The 16,683-nt window shown below is 31.9% G+C and overlaps 1 protein-coding gene across 1 annotated transcript; it reads left to right on the plus strand.

The window, feature by feature from the left end:
* Window positions 1-15,704: 15,704 nt before the first annotated feature.
* On the plus strand, window positions 15,705-16,458 carry LOC108374893 (larval cuticle protein 8-like). Its single transcript, XM_017630933.1, has 2 exons — window positions 15,705-15,826; window positions 15,912-16,458. Exons 1-2 carry the CDS (start codon window positions 15,815-15,817, stop codon window positions 16,335-16,337), a joined length of 438 nt encoding a protein of 145 aa, XP_017486422.1. The 5' UTR covers window positions 15,705-15,814; the 3' UTR covers window positions 16,338-16,458.
* The last annotated feature ends 225 nt before the right edge of the window (window positions 16,459-16,683 follow it).

The raw sequence follows: 16,683 nt of genomic DNA on the forward strand, positions 1-16,683 counted from the left end.
TTTTTATTCTTTTACAAAGAAAACTATTTTTTTAATATAATTTTTGAAATTTAATTTACTTTTTTCTTTTCTAATTTTAATTTGTTTTCTTGTTTGAATTAATTTTTTAATTTTTAGATTTTTAGAAAGAAAAACATTTTTTGAATAAAATTAAATTTTTAGAAACTTATATTTTGTTTTAATCTCATATTTTCGTTACAGGATAAAATTCCCCGAAGTTTTTAGCTTTTCTTGTTTTAAATATCAAATTTTTTTCTTTCATTTAATTTGCAAGAACTTTTTTATAAATGTTTTAATTAAATTTTCTTTTAATGTTAGACTTTATTGATTTAGAAAGGAAAATATTTGTTAACTTCACTTAATTTTAAGAAAATGTTATATTTTAGTATCTTTTTCTTTTATTTATATATTTTTTTCATTTAATTTTTCTTTATAACTTCAGGTTTTGTTTTAAAAATAGTAATATTTTTTCCTTATTTCATTTACGTTTTAGGAACTTTTTTATTTTATTTTACTTTTAAGATCTTGTTGTTTTAAAAAGTATGAAATATGTTTTTTCATTTAATTGAATATGAAGAAAAACGTTTAAACAAAAATACCAAAAATTTGGTAACCAAAACTTCTCTAATTTTTTTAGGAAAAAATTAGAGAGATTTGAGAAAGAATAATTTTTAAGAAAAAGTCTGAATGTTATCAAAACTATTGCAAACTTGCCATTGAATAGAAAAGCGATTTACCTAAAAAAAAATAACAAAAATTTAAAAAAATTAATAAACCTTAAAAATGTTAACTTTTTTTGGAAAAAAATTGGGTTCCCTTTTGAAAAAAAATATCTTGGAAAAGTTAAATTTGTTTTAAGATAAAATATGAGTTTCAATTTAGCTTCGATTTAATATGTATGTTTGTATGCATGTATGTACATAGTAATAAAATTGTTAATGTTTCCTTTTTTAAAAAATAGGGGGTTTAAGGATAGGAGAAAAAAAATAAAATAAATAAGAATAAAATATATATAAAAAAAATTGATTAACCAAAATGATAATTAAAAAAAATTGGTACTGTGACTATTTTTTGGGAGGATTATTTTTTTGAGAAATATTTTCATCCCTAAAATACAAATAAAAATTTACACTTAGTTTAATTTTAGTAATGGATAATATATTTTTTGGAGAAAATAATAAAAAATACATATACCTTTTTGATAAAAAAATTTCTTTTAGAATTTTTTGATGATTTTGGAATCAAATTATTGTTGGTAAAAAGATGGATGTTTTACCAACATTTAAGAAAATCTTACCAAATATTCCAAAAAATTACTTTTGGAAAAAAATTTTATTTTCGAAATAAAATATGAAATAATGCATCTTCCTTTAGATATTTTTATAAAATTCAACAATTTTTATTGAGCTTGAGGCCGTGTTTAAAGAAAAACTTATTGTGGAAAAGCAACAATAACTTGAAAAAATGGTAGAAGTGATAGCTATTTCGGAAATCACCAGATTTCCTCATCAGACTTCTTTCAGTAGAATTTTTATAAAATTAAAATAAATATATATGCATACATATATTAGGATAAAACATATTTTGTTAAAGAAAAAATATGAATGACAACTTTACGCTTTTTATCGCAATCAGTGATTCGAATCATATCTTTTTAATTTCAATAATCGATTATATTAGTTTTTGAGAAAATGGCGAAAAATTTTATTTGACAAAAAAATTTCTTTTAAAATTTTTGAGGATTTTGGAATAAAATATTTTTTTCTTTGTAAAAATAAGGATTTTTAACAAAATTTAAAAAAATTCTTACCAAATATTGCAAAAAATAATGTTGAGAAAAATTTTTATTTTGCGGAATAAAATATGAAATAATCTCATCTCAGTTTAGCTATTTTTATAAAAAAAAAAAAACATGCAGATGTATTTTCGCAATCTGCAATTCGAATAATACCTTTTTTTAAATAGGTCTATGATCCTGAAAGGGTTAAAAATGAAATGCTAAATCCCCTTTTTTTGGAAGAACGTTGTTACTGAAAAATAAAAAAATGTAAGAAAAATGCTTTAGAATGTTTAGGTAGATTTCGCGGATTGAGAAGCATTCCAGCTTATCAGTCGCAGCATAACCGAAGGGTAAACAGCAACTTTTTAGGTCTTCCTGCAAATGAGCGATATACATGTGGCATATTCAAGCCACTGCCTAAAATTTCAATTGAAAATGCATGTTCTCTACAACGAAACATAGTAAATTAAACTTACGCTCTTTTGTACGAAACCAATAATATTTACCTATCGAATTTTTCACACATGCCTTAGTACTGACATATGAAATTCGCTACATATAGAATATGCCAACACCAAAGATCACTTGACCACAACGATGCGCAATCGCAATGATGTCTTGCATAGCAAACCCGGCAAAGTGGCGGCAGTGTAAGGCACAAAGTAAGTGTTGACATTTTGTAAATGCAAAACACTTGCGACAGTAGCATGTCGCCGACAATTGTATGCGCACACATTGGTGTATGACCAGCTAAACTCGATTTAATTTTTTATTGCCAGTTTAATAGCCAACAAATTGCCATTGGCACAACATTTATGTCCATATAGTGAGTTTAATTAGAAAACATTCAAATTGAAAACGCTGCGGGCATTCTTGAGCAAAACGAAAACTTACACATATACGCATTGGAAATGATGTCAAATACATACATACATTTGTTAGCCCAAGCGGTGGCTTGTTTGCACGTCTATACTTAATTATTCCGTTGCAAAAGCACTTAAAAGTAGTCAACGCTATCTTTTAATTACAAATTTTATGAGACATTACAAGTCGGAGTCGGATGTAATCGAAGTTATAAAATAATTCATTATAACTTTGTTTATGTTACATAAAATAGTATTTGGGTTTTTTCTTTGCGATTTTATGTTACAAAAAGCCGGTATTCTCGTTTCTTGCACCACAGTAGTGAGGCCAATCAATGATAATGGAAACTATGAATTTTATTAGCTGGTTGGCCTTGATACCGTGTGGCTGAGGAGGATGTGGCCGAAGACCCAGTTGGTTTAAATGTTTGAAGTTTAATTTTATATATATTTCTGTGCATACAACGGTATTTCCATGTGCACCTTCTAACATATATGTACATGCATACAAACATATGTAAGCCATCCGTTTGCGGCAAACAGCGACAATTGTCAGCGTAAATCTTCAGCACTTCATTTTTATTAACTACTTTGAATTGCTTCAATTTTTCTAGTAGTACTCCGCATGTGAACACTTTGATATTTCCTTACACAAACGTGTATGTATGTGTGCATTTGTACTCACTGCTGAAAGCAATTTTCATATGCAAGAATTTGCGTTTACTTTGTAAATCTGTAAAATGCGGGTACTTCCAACACCACCACCACCACTACTATCTAGTTGATTTGTATGGCATTGCTGCTGTGGCAAGTGTATGCACATAAAACTACTTGCCGCTTGAAAATTGCAAAATGCACTCCATAATGAATCCCAATTCGCAATTCGCAGTTCACAATTTTCAATTCGCCATTCGCATTCACCAGCAGCCAAGGTAAATGCCAAACACACTAAACCAACCTTAAAATTGTGGCTGTGAATTATGATTTGGTTTCAATTTTTTTTTTTCCTATCTAGTATTTCTACTTTGATGCAACAAATGAAATTGCAATGCCATAAATGTTAGTAGATTCTCATCATAGTGACTTGAAATCATCGCATGCGGCTTCAGTACGAGTGGTTTGTGTATACGCCCATACAACTGCCGTTGCGCTGATATGTACTATACAGGCCAATTGGTGTGTACTTAGTGGCCGCTGCCATCACCAACGTCATCAGCAACTTCTTTGCGGCAATCGAAGAAAAATTACAATCAGTTACATTTTTTACAGTGGCCTGTAATCAGTTGGATAGAGATTTTAAATTTATTAAAATTGAAAAACTCTTATTTAAGTTATAACCCCACGTCTCCACCATCTACGGAAAGTGTCGTAACATCTGTCAAATTTCTAATTTAACTTTGTCCGGTTTTCTCATATGGGCAACTTGCTGTCTAAACATATCACTTATATCACTTTCAAAATGGCATCAAGCCAATTAGATCAATCTGTACCCAATGTAGATGACGCGGTTAAATGAAAACTGAGTTGTCAAACTACGAAATGACAGCTGATGTTAAGACAGCGATGCTAAGAATTATGTATAGTATGTCGTTTCGAAAATCTAAATTTTCTCAAATATTTTGTATGATGACGTTAAAAACAAGCCTGCAAAACATTAATCTTTTATTTTAATTGTAAGAGCCCGCGCATCGACCGCCAAGTGACCCGCAGCACACTAATCCAATAAATTGTGCAAATTTGCTCGCCCCGTAAGAGTTGTTTATTTGCTTGAAGTCTATTAAAAATTATCGTTTTTTAAATATTTTGAAAACATTGAAATGAAGATACAAATTACAAAATTTTAATTTTAAGCAATCTTTGACCATTGTATGTGAACTCCGTATGATATTTACCTAAGTAATGCCTGAGGAAGAACAAAATAAAGATGCAAATTTTCATGGAAGTAAAATATTTTTGAAACTTCAACGTACAAACATACAATTTGCAGCAAACATTTAACGGTTGCTAATGGAACAATTTGCCTTTTTTTGTTGTTGTTGTTGTTTGCAACCAATAGCAATATGCCAAGTTAATAATCGACGCAATTGTTGTACTTTGAAGGCAGTCAGGTGTAAAATGCCTTTCGTATTGTTGTTTGCTTACTATTATTTTGCCAAAATTTGGCTTCTTTACTTGTATGTATTCGTACATTCATACATACTTACCTGACTACATAAATACGATTTGATACAATTTTTTGGGTGTGTACGAGTATCTTCTAGGATAGGCAGGTGTGCATAGGGTTATCAAGCAAAAACAAAAAAAAAAAACAAACAAACAAAAAAATGTAACCACACATTAAAAATGTTGCAACATCATTACAATCGAGACAAGATCGGTGATTTGTGTGAGTGATTGTGGAATGATGATCAATCAACCTCATTGAAGAGAATAACATTCTCTGATGATCATCACGAGCTCTGAGCGTAAGTTGAGTGGTCAGCAAAAAAAAAAATAATAATAATAATTGGCGCATAAGTATTGCTTGTGGCTTGTTGCAAATGTAACAGAAATCAATGTGAATAATTGGGTTGTTTTAGCTAACAATAAAGGACATTAATAACAAATAATTGTAATACTTAGGAAAGTATAAACACAAAGGCAGTAAAATAAATTTGGATGATTAGCCGATTTAACACACGCGATAACGGCAACAGTTTTGCATGAAATCCCATAAATACCATACACACGTATATATGTAAATATATCAAGTCTCAGGTGATTAAGTTTTATAATTTTATTGGTATTTAATTTACTTTTTTATCTTCGTAGTAATCCCACCAATTCGCACATTGACATGCAAACATGTGTCGTACAAGCAATTACAACCATGCGACGACAAGAATTTATTTACTACAAATCGATTTCAATTAAAATAATAAAATTGGTTTTAGCAGCGACAAACGACGACCAAAGGTGCCAAAAAGTAACAAAAAGCAAATAAGCGAAAAACGAAATTTCAACGCTTACAATAGCAATCAGCTAATAAAAAATTCCGATCTACTGCGTAGGCAACACATTACGCCTGCGCTTAAGCACTGTACATATGTATCTATGCACACTAGGTCATATATGAAAGTGTACACCTGGTTCTAATTTAATATTCACAAATAATTTCATGAAAAATTTTTTGCATTTTTTATTTTTGAAAATATAGTTTATTCTATAATATAAATCATATGAATCAAAGTTCATAAAACTTCAAAAAGCTTTCGTCAAAATTTTTAACTTTTTATTCAGAATTTCCTAAAATTTTCGAGTATGCAGTTTTGCAGCCCATCAAACTTTAGTCTAATGAAGTGCAAGTTTCAACCGGCTAAATATTGCGTTGGTTTTTGAGATTTTTTTTTTTTTGGGAGGGATTGAATGGGCTACAAAACTGCGTACTCGAAATTTTGAATAAAAAGTTTAAAATTTTGATGAAAATTTTTCGAATTTTTGTGAACTTTAAATAAAGTGTGAAACTTTGATTTATATGGTTCATATTATAGAATGAATTATACACTCAGAAAAAACATTCCTTTATGCTAAAAATAAATAAAAATTAAAAATATTAAAAAACAAAAACATCTGCTCTGGGACTCGAACCTTGCATCTCTCGACGAGCGCTCCAGAGCTTTGCTCTGTCGGCCATTGCCACTGAGTCAAATCGTTTACTCATATTAAGGCAACCATGTCATTCGATCCATTTTCCTAGCATCAAAAAATGTTTTTGCAGTGTGTATTTTCTAAATAATTAATGCAAAAATTTGTTCATGAAATTAATTGTGAATATCAATTAGAACAAGGTGTACCCTTTCATTTGTCACCTAGTGTATATAAATAGATGTTTACATACATTTGTACTTATGTGCTTTTTGTATGCAAGCCTTGTGGTAGGTGCGTCCACTGCACATGCGCGCACAATCGCGCAGCAGCTAACGTAAAATTCACATGTCACAGATTTGCGATTCGCTATTCGCGCACACACGAGCACGCACGATCATAATTGTTGAGCATCTTCTGCAATGAATTATTCGCTTTTCATTGCAATTCTTTTCGCCCAAATACTACGAATTTATTGCACAGCTCAAAATAATATTGATGGTATGTTTTCATAATAAATTCTTTTTCGTAAATTTATGAACTAAGAAATTGTGTCGATTTTTATGATTAATGCCATGGAGATTGTAATTAATATCGTTTTTGATTACTGGATATACAACTTTTTGGCCTCTTAATTTTTTGTTGGCTTAGAATAAGATATTATATCTGGACATATTTTATTACTCTCGGTACTCTCTCAGAGCTGTTGAGCAGAGTTTTGAATCCCTATGTACAGGAAAGTGGCCCTGTTATTTTTTCCCAACTACTGCGGAATAAGACAACTCTACATTAACCAACTAATTGGGTCTTATCCATGTGGTTTCAGGCCTGGCAAGAAAATCGGCTCCCACAGCTTGAGAAAAACTTTTAGGTTGAGTCAAATTGTAAAGGACCTATCTGCGCCATTCGAGATTAAACTAGGTTTTAGACAAGGCAACTCATTTTCATGTGGTTTCATTAATTCAATGCTGGAAAGCGTACCCTGCAGTACGGGCGAGCGACTACAGGACTGATGAATCGGTAGCTACCTGGTAAACTCCGTCAACTCCGACTACTTGCAGTGAATTTCATCGATTACTTTTATAAGGCAATGTCCTAGGCGATAGTCACCATCGGCTCTCTCTGCACTACCGGGAGTTACTAAAGTAGTCACTTGCGTAATTTATGGGCGCCTGGGACACACATCACTATTAGTTAGATTTTGTCAATCGAAGATCCAGCTTTCCTTCTAGTTCCCCACTAACTCAAGGCTTGTTGTTAACATATTTACTGAACACAACTTAAATAAAATCATTCAAAAAGGTCGGCAACGTGTTCGGAACTTGCCTAAAAATGGCATATTTTTGTCAGGGAACCTCCTTTTTCTGGAATATTTTTACATTCTATATTTATAAATACAGTCTACAAAGTAATTATATCTTACAGACTAGTTGAAATTACGGAATAAGTCTAACCCAAATCCGTACCAACCTTAGCTAAAATTAAGAGGACTGAAATATCGATTTGCTAGTCGCCTAGCTATTGGCTATTGGATCGCATAGCTAACAAGCAAGTTGCATGGGTATCTTTGATAGTCGGGAGTAAAAAAGAACACCCAGCATTCGCTTCTCTTTTAGGGCCGAGCGGATTTTGATACCTACTTTTAAAGCATTTTCATAATTTGGCCTCATTTCAGAGGTGGCAAACAGTTTAAGTTTTCTTAATTTTTACTCGTTTCGAGTTCCATTTCTCCTGTTTATGATAGATATTTATAAACTACTTATATTGTTTTCAAGAAGCTCTTCTCTTACGTTGTAACCCGTTAACATTATTTTGGAAAATAAATGCCTTTAACTGAAGAGGACATCTGCATTTAGGGAATTTCCTCGAGATGTCTCCATAGAAATTCCTATAAAAACTACATATATGTATTAGTTGCAAATATTTACGATAATCTGAAAAAATTTAAAAAAAATTACACATTGCGAAGTAAAGATGAATATTAATATTTCACCCCTTGGGAACGATTAAGAGCGTGCTAAAAAGTATTTAACAGGTTGTAGCCGTTAAAGGTAACTAGCATAGAATGGCTTTTTTTGGCGAACATCCCGTCAAGGAGAAAGTGGCTAGACAACAGGTTTGGCTACGGAGTTTATTCCAAAGAATTAGGACTGGAATTATCTGTCCCAATTTCGGACCTCTGTAGCGTTTACTAGGCAGAAGTTCTAGCTATAAAATAGGTGGCTGTGTACTTTAATACACGCACCGTAACGAAGAAAAACGATTACCTAATATCTTTTCGGATAGCCAGGCGGTCATCAAATCAATGTACGCGGTAATGATAAGATCAGAGGTTACACAGGATGATATTAGCATCGTCTTCAAGGTCAGCCTCATATGGGTCTCGGTACATAGACATATTGAAGGAAATTTCTGAGCCGATCAGCTGGCCAGGAAAGGTAAGTAACAATTTCCCACTATGTGAAGATACCTATGGCAACCTGCAGAATAATGATTAAAAACTTGTACAACAACTAAGCTACGAANGCAAGTTGCATGGGTATCTTTGATAGTCGGGAGTAAAAAAGAACACCCAGTCGTCGGTAAACATTAGCTTCTCCTTTGGGGCCGAGCGGATTTTGATACCTACTTTTAAAGCATTTTCATAATTTGGCCTCATTTCAGAGGTGGCAAACAGTTTAAGTTTTTTAAATTTTTACTCGTTTCGAGTTCCGTTTCTCCTGTTTATGATAGATATTTATAAACTACTTATATTGTTTTCAAGAAGCTCTTCTCTTACGTTGTAACCCGTTAACATTATTTTGTAAAATAAATGTCTTTAACTGAAGAGGACATCTGCATTTAGGGAATTTCCTCGAGATGTCTCCATAGAAATTCCTATTAAAACTTCATATATGTATTAGTTGCAAATATTTACGATAATCTGAAAAATTTAAAAAAATTACACATTGCCAAGTAAAGATGAATATTAATATTTCACCCCTTGGGAACTATTAAGAGCGTGTTAAAAAGTATTTAACAGGTTGTAGCCGTTAAAGGTAACTAGCATAGAATGGCTTTTTTGGCGAACATCCCGTCAAAGGGGAAAGTGGCTAGACAACAGGATTGGCTACGGAGTTTATTCCAAAGAATTAGGACTGGAATTATCTGTCCCAATTTCGGACCTCTGCAGCATTTACTAGGCAGAAGTTCTAGCTATAAAATAGGTGGCTGTGTACTTTCATACACGCACCGTAACGAAGAAAAACGATTAATATCTTTTCGGATAGCCAGGCGGTCATCAAATCAGTGAACGCGGTAATGATAAGATCAGTGGTTGCACAGCACCTACAAGGTCATCCTCATATGGGTCTCCGTACATAGACATAGTGAAGGAAATTTCTGAGCCGAAGAGCTGGCCAGGAAAGGTAAGTAACAATTTCCCACTATGTGAAGATACAGGTAAGATTGGGATACCTATGGCAACCTGCAGAATAATGATTAAAAACTTGTACAACAACTAGGCTACTATGGCCTCAAATTGATAAGAAAAAAGCGGAAGAACTGCACATCCTCTCAAGAGAGGAAATTTCGATGGTCATGGCTTGTGTAACCGGTCATTGGCTATGATCATTGGCTATTTAGTAGGCATGCTTTGAGACTACAAATATTCTCGCTAAACCAACATTTTTTCATTGCTGTAAGGCATAAGTTTGTGGGTACATATCTATGTAATAATGATTTGCATAAATACGTAATACACATATGCTTTTATATGAATGAATTTATGTATGTTTTATGTACACATGTATGTACTTACTTATGTGTGGATATCACGATGAGTCAATCGCAAGCAACTTAATTTGCATAAATTTGTTTGACGGCTTATTCAACTTATTTCTAGTAGTAACAAATCGCTTGAATTCACTTGGAGCAGCATGCAAATTCTCTGGTGTTTTTGTTTTCGTTGCTTTTTTAAGTACAGTTCGATTGTTTATGCCATTGATTATCATGAACATTGTTGTTATTTGTTTTTTTTTTCAATCAAGTGTTTACCTGCTAAATGATTTATTCGACGAATTTAATTTATTTGGACATAGATTAACTAATATAAGTTCATTTGGGGGTATATTTATGACTAGATGTGAGTTAAAAAAATAATAAACAAGAGAAAATACTAAGCACGTAAATTATAAAAAAATGCATGCTGTTGTAAAGAAGTCTATAAAAAACGTATGATACGGATATTTATAAAGGCATATGTATTGTGTATACTGGTTTACAGGAATAAATACATCAAAAAAATCNGTAGTAACAAATCGCTTGAATTCACTTGGAGCAGCATGCAAATTCTCTGGTGTTTTTGTTTTCGTTGCTTTTTTAAGTACAGTTCGATTGTTTATGCCATTGATTATCATGAACATTGTTGTTATTTGTTTTTTTTTTCAACTAAGTGTTTACCTACTAAATGATTTATTCCACGAATTTAATTTATTTGGACATAGATTAACTAATAGAAGTTCATTAGTGATATATTTATGACTAGATGTGAGTTAAAAAAATAATAAACAAGAGACAATACTAAGCATGTAAATTATAAAAAAATGCATGCTGTTGTAAAGAAGTCTATAAAAAACGTATGATATGGATATTTATAAAGACATATGTATGTGTATACTGGTTTACAGGAATAAATACATCAAAAAAATTCTAGCACATCAGCGAAAAAAATTAAAATTTGTCTAAAAATTTGTTGAATTTTTCGTTTAACTAGTTTTCAACAAAGTTTCAATCTTGGTTTCATATGGGTTATGTTAGAGAATGAACTGTATTTTAAATGAAAATTCTTAAATATAAATAAGTTAACGTAAGTGGCCAACAACATAATTTTGAAATTGGGGCGCTATTGATATGACCGATAGTGTATGTGTATATGGGGCGTTCCATACCAAAACGGACGGCGTTCACACTACATGTGTTTGATTTGTTTCAAATTTTGAGGGTTGACGCATAAACGTAAATAATAAATAAATATGTAATTTGAGCTTCTTAAAAACTTTACAGCACAAAAACAAAAACAAATCGATTCAAGTTTTCCGAATATCTCGAGAAAGGGGCGAGGTAAAAATTTGAAAAAATCAAGCATACACACATCGAAATTCTCTATGAAAATAAATATTTAATAATTTTTTTCTTGAAAAATTTTTCACATAAAAATGTTTTGTTGAAAAAAAATTAGTTTTTGAAAATATGCCATCTCAAAAAAAAATTAAAAAAATTGAATAAAATCACAATGGTAGCTCTGAGTATTGCGCAATATTTAAGTATAGTATTACGGGGTGTACTCTACAATAATTGGAGTTATGATTTTTTTTTTTACACCGAAGTTGAGTAAAATGAGTATATTACAAAATTAAAAATTTTTTAAATATTTTTTAGAATTAGCAATTTTAAGCTACTGCAAAATTGCGTTGCTTTCTGATAATTTTTATGCTTTTTGCACTTTTTTCTTATGGAAGAAAATGCGCAAAACTGTTTTCAAAGAAAATTAAAAAAAAATTAACGCCAGTTTAGCAATCGCTTAAAACTTGCACTTTATTGTACTAAAATTTAAGGGGCTATAGGATTGCATACTCAAAAAAAAAATCTAAAAAAACTTCAAAAATTTTTAAATTTGTAATATACTCATTTTACTCAACTTCGGTGTAAAAAATTCATAACTCAAATTATTGTAGAGTGCACCCTATAATACTATACTAAGCTTTTGCGCAAACTCAGAGCTAGTATTGTGATTTTTGTAATTTTTTTTGAGATGGCGTATTTTCAAAAACTTATGTTTTTTATCAAAAATTTATATGTGAAAAATTTTTCAGAAAAAAATGCTTAAAAATAAATACATATCCATATAAAGATTTTGGTTACGAAATTAATAAAGAGTTTTAATTAAAAAGTGATTACTTTTTTATGGATACAAAATTTCTCACTATGCAATTTATTTGTAAGTCTACCAACCATTCTTTTAAATTACGAAAAAATTCATAACCATGCTTATGAACTGTGTCGTACCTGAAAATCGTTTTTCTAGTGAAGATAACTTACCAAAGTATGGAAGTAAATTAGATGCTCTAGGAACATTTCAGCATCAAAAGAAAATTTTGAAAACAAAAATGTCGCTTACGACTTTTTCTTGGTTAGGGATCGATATGATTGTTGTTGTTGTTTTAGTAAGCTTTCTGTTCATAAATTTTTAACTTCAGGCGCCTCCTTTCAATTTGTTTTGTTTTCTTTGTCATCTGTGGCCTAACACGTACAGTTTTTTAAGAAAAAATTTTAGTGGACTTGAAGATCAAATATCTGAAAAACAAAGAAAAAACATAAACAAAAAAGCGACTGATTTCACTCAGGTGTTTTTACGTTAGCTTCAACTTTATTATTCAACGCAGTGTGCAAGTAATCTTGTTAAGAAGCTTTATGTAAATGTGTTCAGTATGCAATTAATAATAATAGCTTCCTAACGACCTTGATCTCTTTGAAAAGCGAATCCATGAAGAAGTGAACTTTGACGCAACCAAAACTTCATTAAAAAGTTAGCCATTAATCAAAGAATTAGTTCGCAACGCAAAGTTCCCGGAGAACAAATTGATTTATAATTGCATGTTCTCGCAACTAAACAAAATTACAAAACTACAAATTCTTTTATACCTTCAACGAAATATGTATGTATGCAAATATCCATGTCCGGTATTCGCTAGTTAGCTTCTTATGTTAAATGCAGAAACTGCTGTTCCCGACACTTCTGTTCTCATTGTCAATCCTAGTAAAGCCTCGAGTTCTGGTGGAAAGAAAGGAATTTTTAGTGGAGCCGAGAAATTTTGGGATCGACTCTCAATTCTACTTCAACAAAAAACTCTTCACCGACGGGATATATATGTGTTAAGGAACGGTGAGAATTAATATACAAATCTATTCTTGCCGCTGCCTAAAGAGAGGTTGGATACTACCACCCACGCATTACAACGAGTGTTGCCAGAGAAAGTGCCCTAAAAATTTTAATTTTTTTCCCAAAAATATCTTCAAAATAAGATTTTAAAGATTAAAAAAAAATCTTTTCCATCACAAAAAAATCTTAATTTAAAAATACACTCGAAGAAACACACAATTCAAAATTGGCTTAACGGCTGTAAATAGCCTATCTATGTTCACTGAAAAAAATTAACAATTTCAAGTTATAAACTCTCTTTTTATTTCAAATTTAAAATAAAAATCGATATTGTCTTCGTGGCATTTTTAGCCCAGTTTGCCTTCTAAATTACATATGAGTTTACAAATAATAAACCTACGCATAAAATACGTACACTGAAAAAACGCGTGCATATAGTGACGCGACATTTTAGCAAGTTTTGTATTTTTTTAATCGGCTTCAAAAAAAAGTAGGGGGTTATCAGTTAGTCGGAATATATTGTTTCAAAATCTTATGGAATGTTAGCCTTTATTTGTCGTAATAGTACTTCTTACACATTGAAGATTCTTTATGTTTTTCTAGTAAGATCAAGGCTCGACTATACATCTTTCACCTGGAGACCATACCATTCTTTATATATAAGCCGCATAGAACGGGTCCAGAAAATATTACTAAAATTTACCTTACGCTCTCTAAATTTTACGGAACCGACTCCTTCATATAAATCGCGCTGTCTGCTTTTGGATATTAAACCCTTGAGTAGCAGGAGGACCAATATCGTAAATGGATCAGTTGATTGTCCTAACCCGCACCGATTTGAAATCGTACGATTTGCAGAACATACCTGTATGTATTTTATTTTGAAATGAATTCCTTTCGTTATTTTCCTGTTAAAATGCATGTATTATTTATTTTGAAACGAATTTCCGTTATCCCTTGTCAAGTTTGGTTTGCAGACAAACCGGGATAACGGAAATTCGTTCCAAAATACACTCGAACTCTTAGCCACTTATTATACAAAAATTTAATGATCTATGAAACTGCACATCCTAAATTGTTATAAAAACCAAAAAAAAATAATTCATTTTTGTTGAAAATTTTTTTATAACATTTCAAATTTTTTGTTTTTAATATTCTTTTTTGTATTGTGAGAAGCCTAGGAAAGCACTTTAAAGTCAGTCGTTTTATTACGCTTTCATTCTGCACTTCACAGATGCTTTTTCATAATTAATAAAAACCGAAATTAAAAATTTAAAATTAAATGTTTCTTCAATTTTCAATAAAAAAATTAATACAAATAGAGAAAATTTCAAAAATCGGGTTCAACCAGTCGCTTGCAAATTTTTATTAGCTTACATTAAAAAAAAAATGCCAATTTTGAGCCACTGTGCAATGCGAGCTTAGTTTATATAGTTGGCAGCACTAGCTACGAAACCGCCGGGAACAAGATTTTTCCGGTGGATTTATTTACGACGGCAGCTCGTTTGGAGTTAGAGATATGCCTGTTTGTTTTGTTGCCACACATATCCTTTAATTGTGCGCAGGCGGTCCCACAGACTATCGAGCTCGACTGAAATTGCTATTTGTATTGATTCTTATATTAACTGCTGGCTTCCTGCTTACAACAAAAAACAGTTAATTCAATATTAAATCTTTTCATACCCATGTATTCATTATTTTCTTAGTCCTTGGAATCTGTGAGACCGAGGTCCAGGCTAGTGAAAGTGTTCATCGTGTATTCCGCTGGCTGGCCTCGTATGCAAATTCGCAAAATTCGCTTAGCCACCACATCGCCAAGTAAGAAGGTGTAAGTGTAAACATTTTATTGTCCAGTTTTTGAAAACTTTTTACCAACTACATATAATTCACAATAAATTTTATATGTTTAGTTTTTAAACTAAAACATAAATTATGTCCAACTCTTACATTCAAGAGTTTATAAAATATCCTAAAATAATTGAATTTAAGTTTTTTGTCAATTGCTTGTAAAAGGTATTAGTTTTATGAAACACAGTAAGACGGATATATACCTACATATAGTACACATATATGTAAGTATCTTTATGTATGTATGCAAAATTATTGTGCTCGCACACAGTTGCCGCGTGCTTATTGAAATTTAATTCCATATCATAGCTTTAATAATATTTCTCAATAACTTTCTCCACTATCCAATCCAGAACAAAATTTAGTTCAACAAACCCATTAATTAAGCATTAAGCATATTAAAAGTTCTGCGTGAATATATAATTTTTTAACAAATTTCTACGCATTGCATATTCTAAAACAAATTTCTTTATAATTTTTTTCAGCAATAAATTACCGCGCAGATTTACAAATATTATATAATGGGAGTGACAAAGAACAAAAATAAAAAATAAAAACTAATCTCACACGCGTGAAAAAAGATAGCAAAAAATTGAAGGCGCAGAATGAGGTAAGTTCTTTTACCGATGCTTCTTGCGAGTATAAAAAGAGATGTGCCCATCCATGTGCTGCAACAGACACTCACACTGTTCTAGACAGCAAAGTAGCTTCAGGCGAAAAACAGACGGTTTATTGTTAATTATTTAATTTACTATTTACCGAAACATTTACAAAACAAAAATGGTTAAATCCGTAAGTGGAAAGACATTTTTTTTTGTAGTTTTATCTCCAAAATAATTCATTTGTTTAACTATTCCATTATATTTATTCCCTATAGTGCGCACTCCTGCTCATTTGTGTTTCAGCTTTTGCCTTCGCCACAGCTGCCACAATCCGTGATCGACCGGCAGCGATTGGCAAACCAGCCGTCGTAGTTGGTCAGCAAGTAAAGGATTTCGTGCCAATTGTCAGATCGGTGGCTGAGCGCAAAGATGATGGCTCCTTCGTCTTCTCCTATGAGGGTGCCGATGGTAGTCAACGCGAAGAGGTTGGCATCGTCAAGAATGCCGGCACTGATGAAGAAACTTTGGAAGTCTCTGGCTCGTATCGCTACTTTGATGTCGATGGCCAGCTGATCGAGGTGCGTTACACTGCTGGCGAAAATGGTTTTGTACCACAAGGTACAAATATTCCACAAGAAATTACAGCAGCAGCGCAAGCAGCAGCTGAAGTGGCGCGGCGTCAACCAGTGGAAGTGAAGTGAGGTGTGCGTGCAGTCGTACATTTGTATGTACATACATACGTTCATATGTATGTGCGTGTACGGCGAAGGAGATGAAATGATTGGTGAGAATCAGTGATTAAAGTATTCATAAGTGCTTTATAAGTACGCGTGTCTATTACTAATAAATTAACTACATATCTACTTGTAATAATAAAATTAAAAAAATTAAAATAAATTACAATTAGACAAAAAAATTGTATGTGATTATGTAAAATTGTTTGGTTAGTGCTTGCTGCATTCCATTGGGGTCGTGTGCAAATGCGCACCTTACAAAATTTGTTTATAACCTTTTCAAGAGTGACAATCTGAAAAATGTTTTAACAAG

This window comes from Rhagoletis zephyria, unplaced genomic scaffold (assembly GCF_001687245.7).
Source record: "Rhagoletis zephyria isolate East Lansing unplaced genomic scaffold, Rhagoletis_zephyria_1.1 Rzeph_scaffold_08246, whole genome shotgun sequence".
Classification (NCBI taxonomy): domain Eukaryota; kingdom Metazoa; phylum Arthropoda; class Insecta; order Diptera; family Tephritidae; genus Rhagoletis; species Rhagoletis zephyria.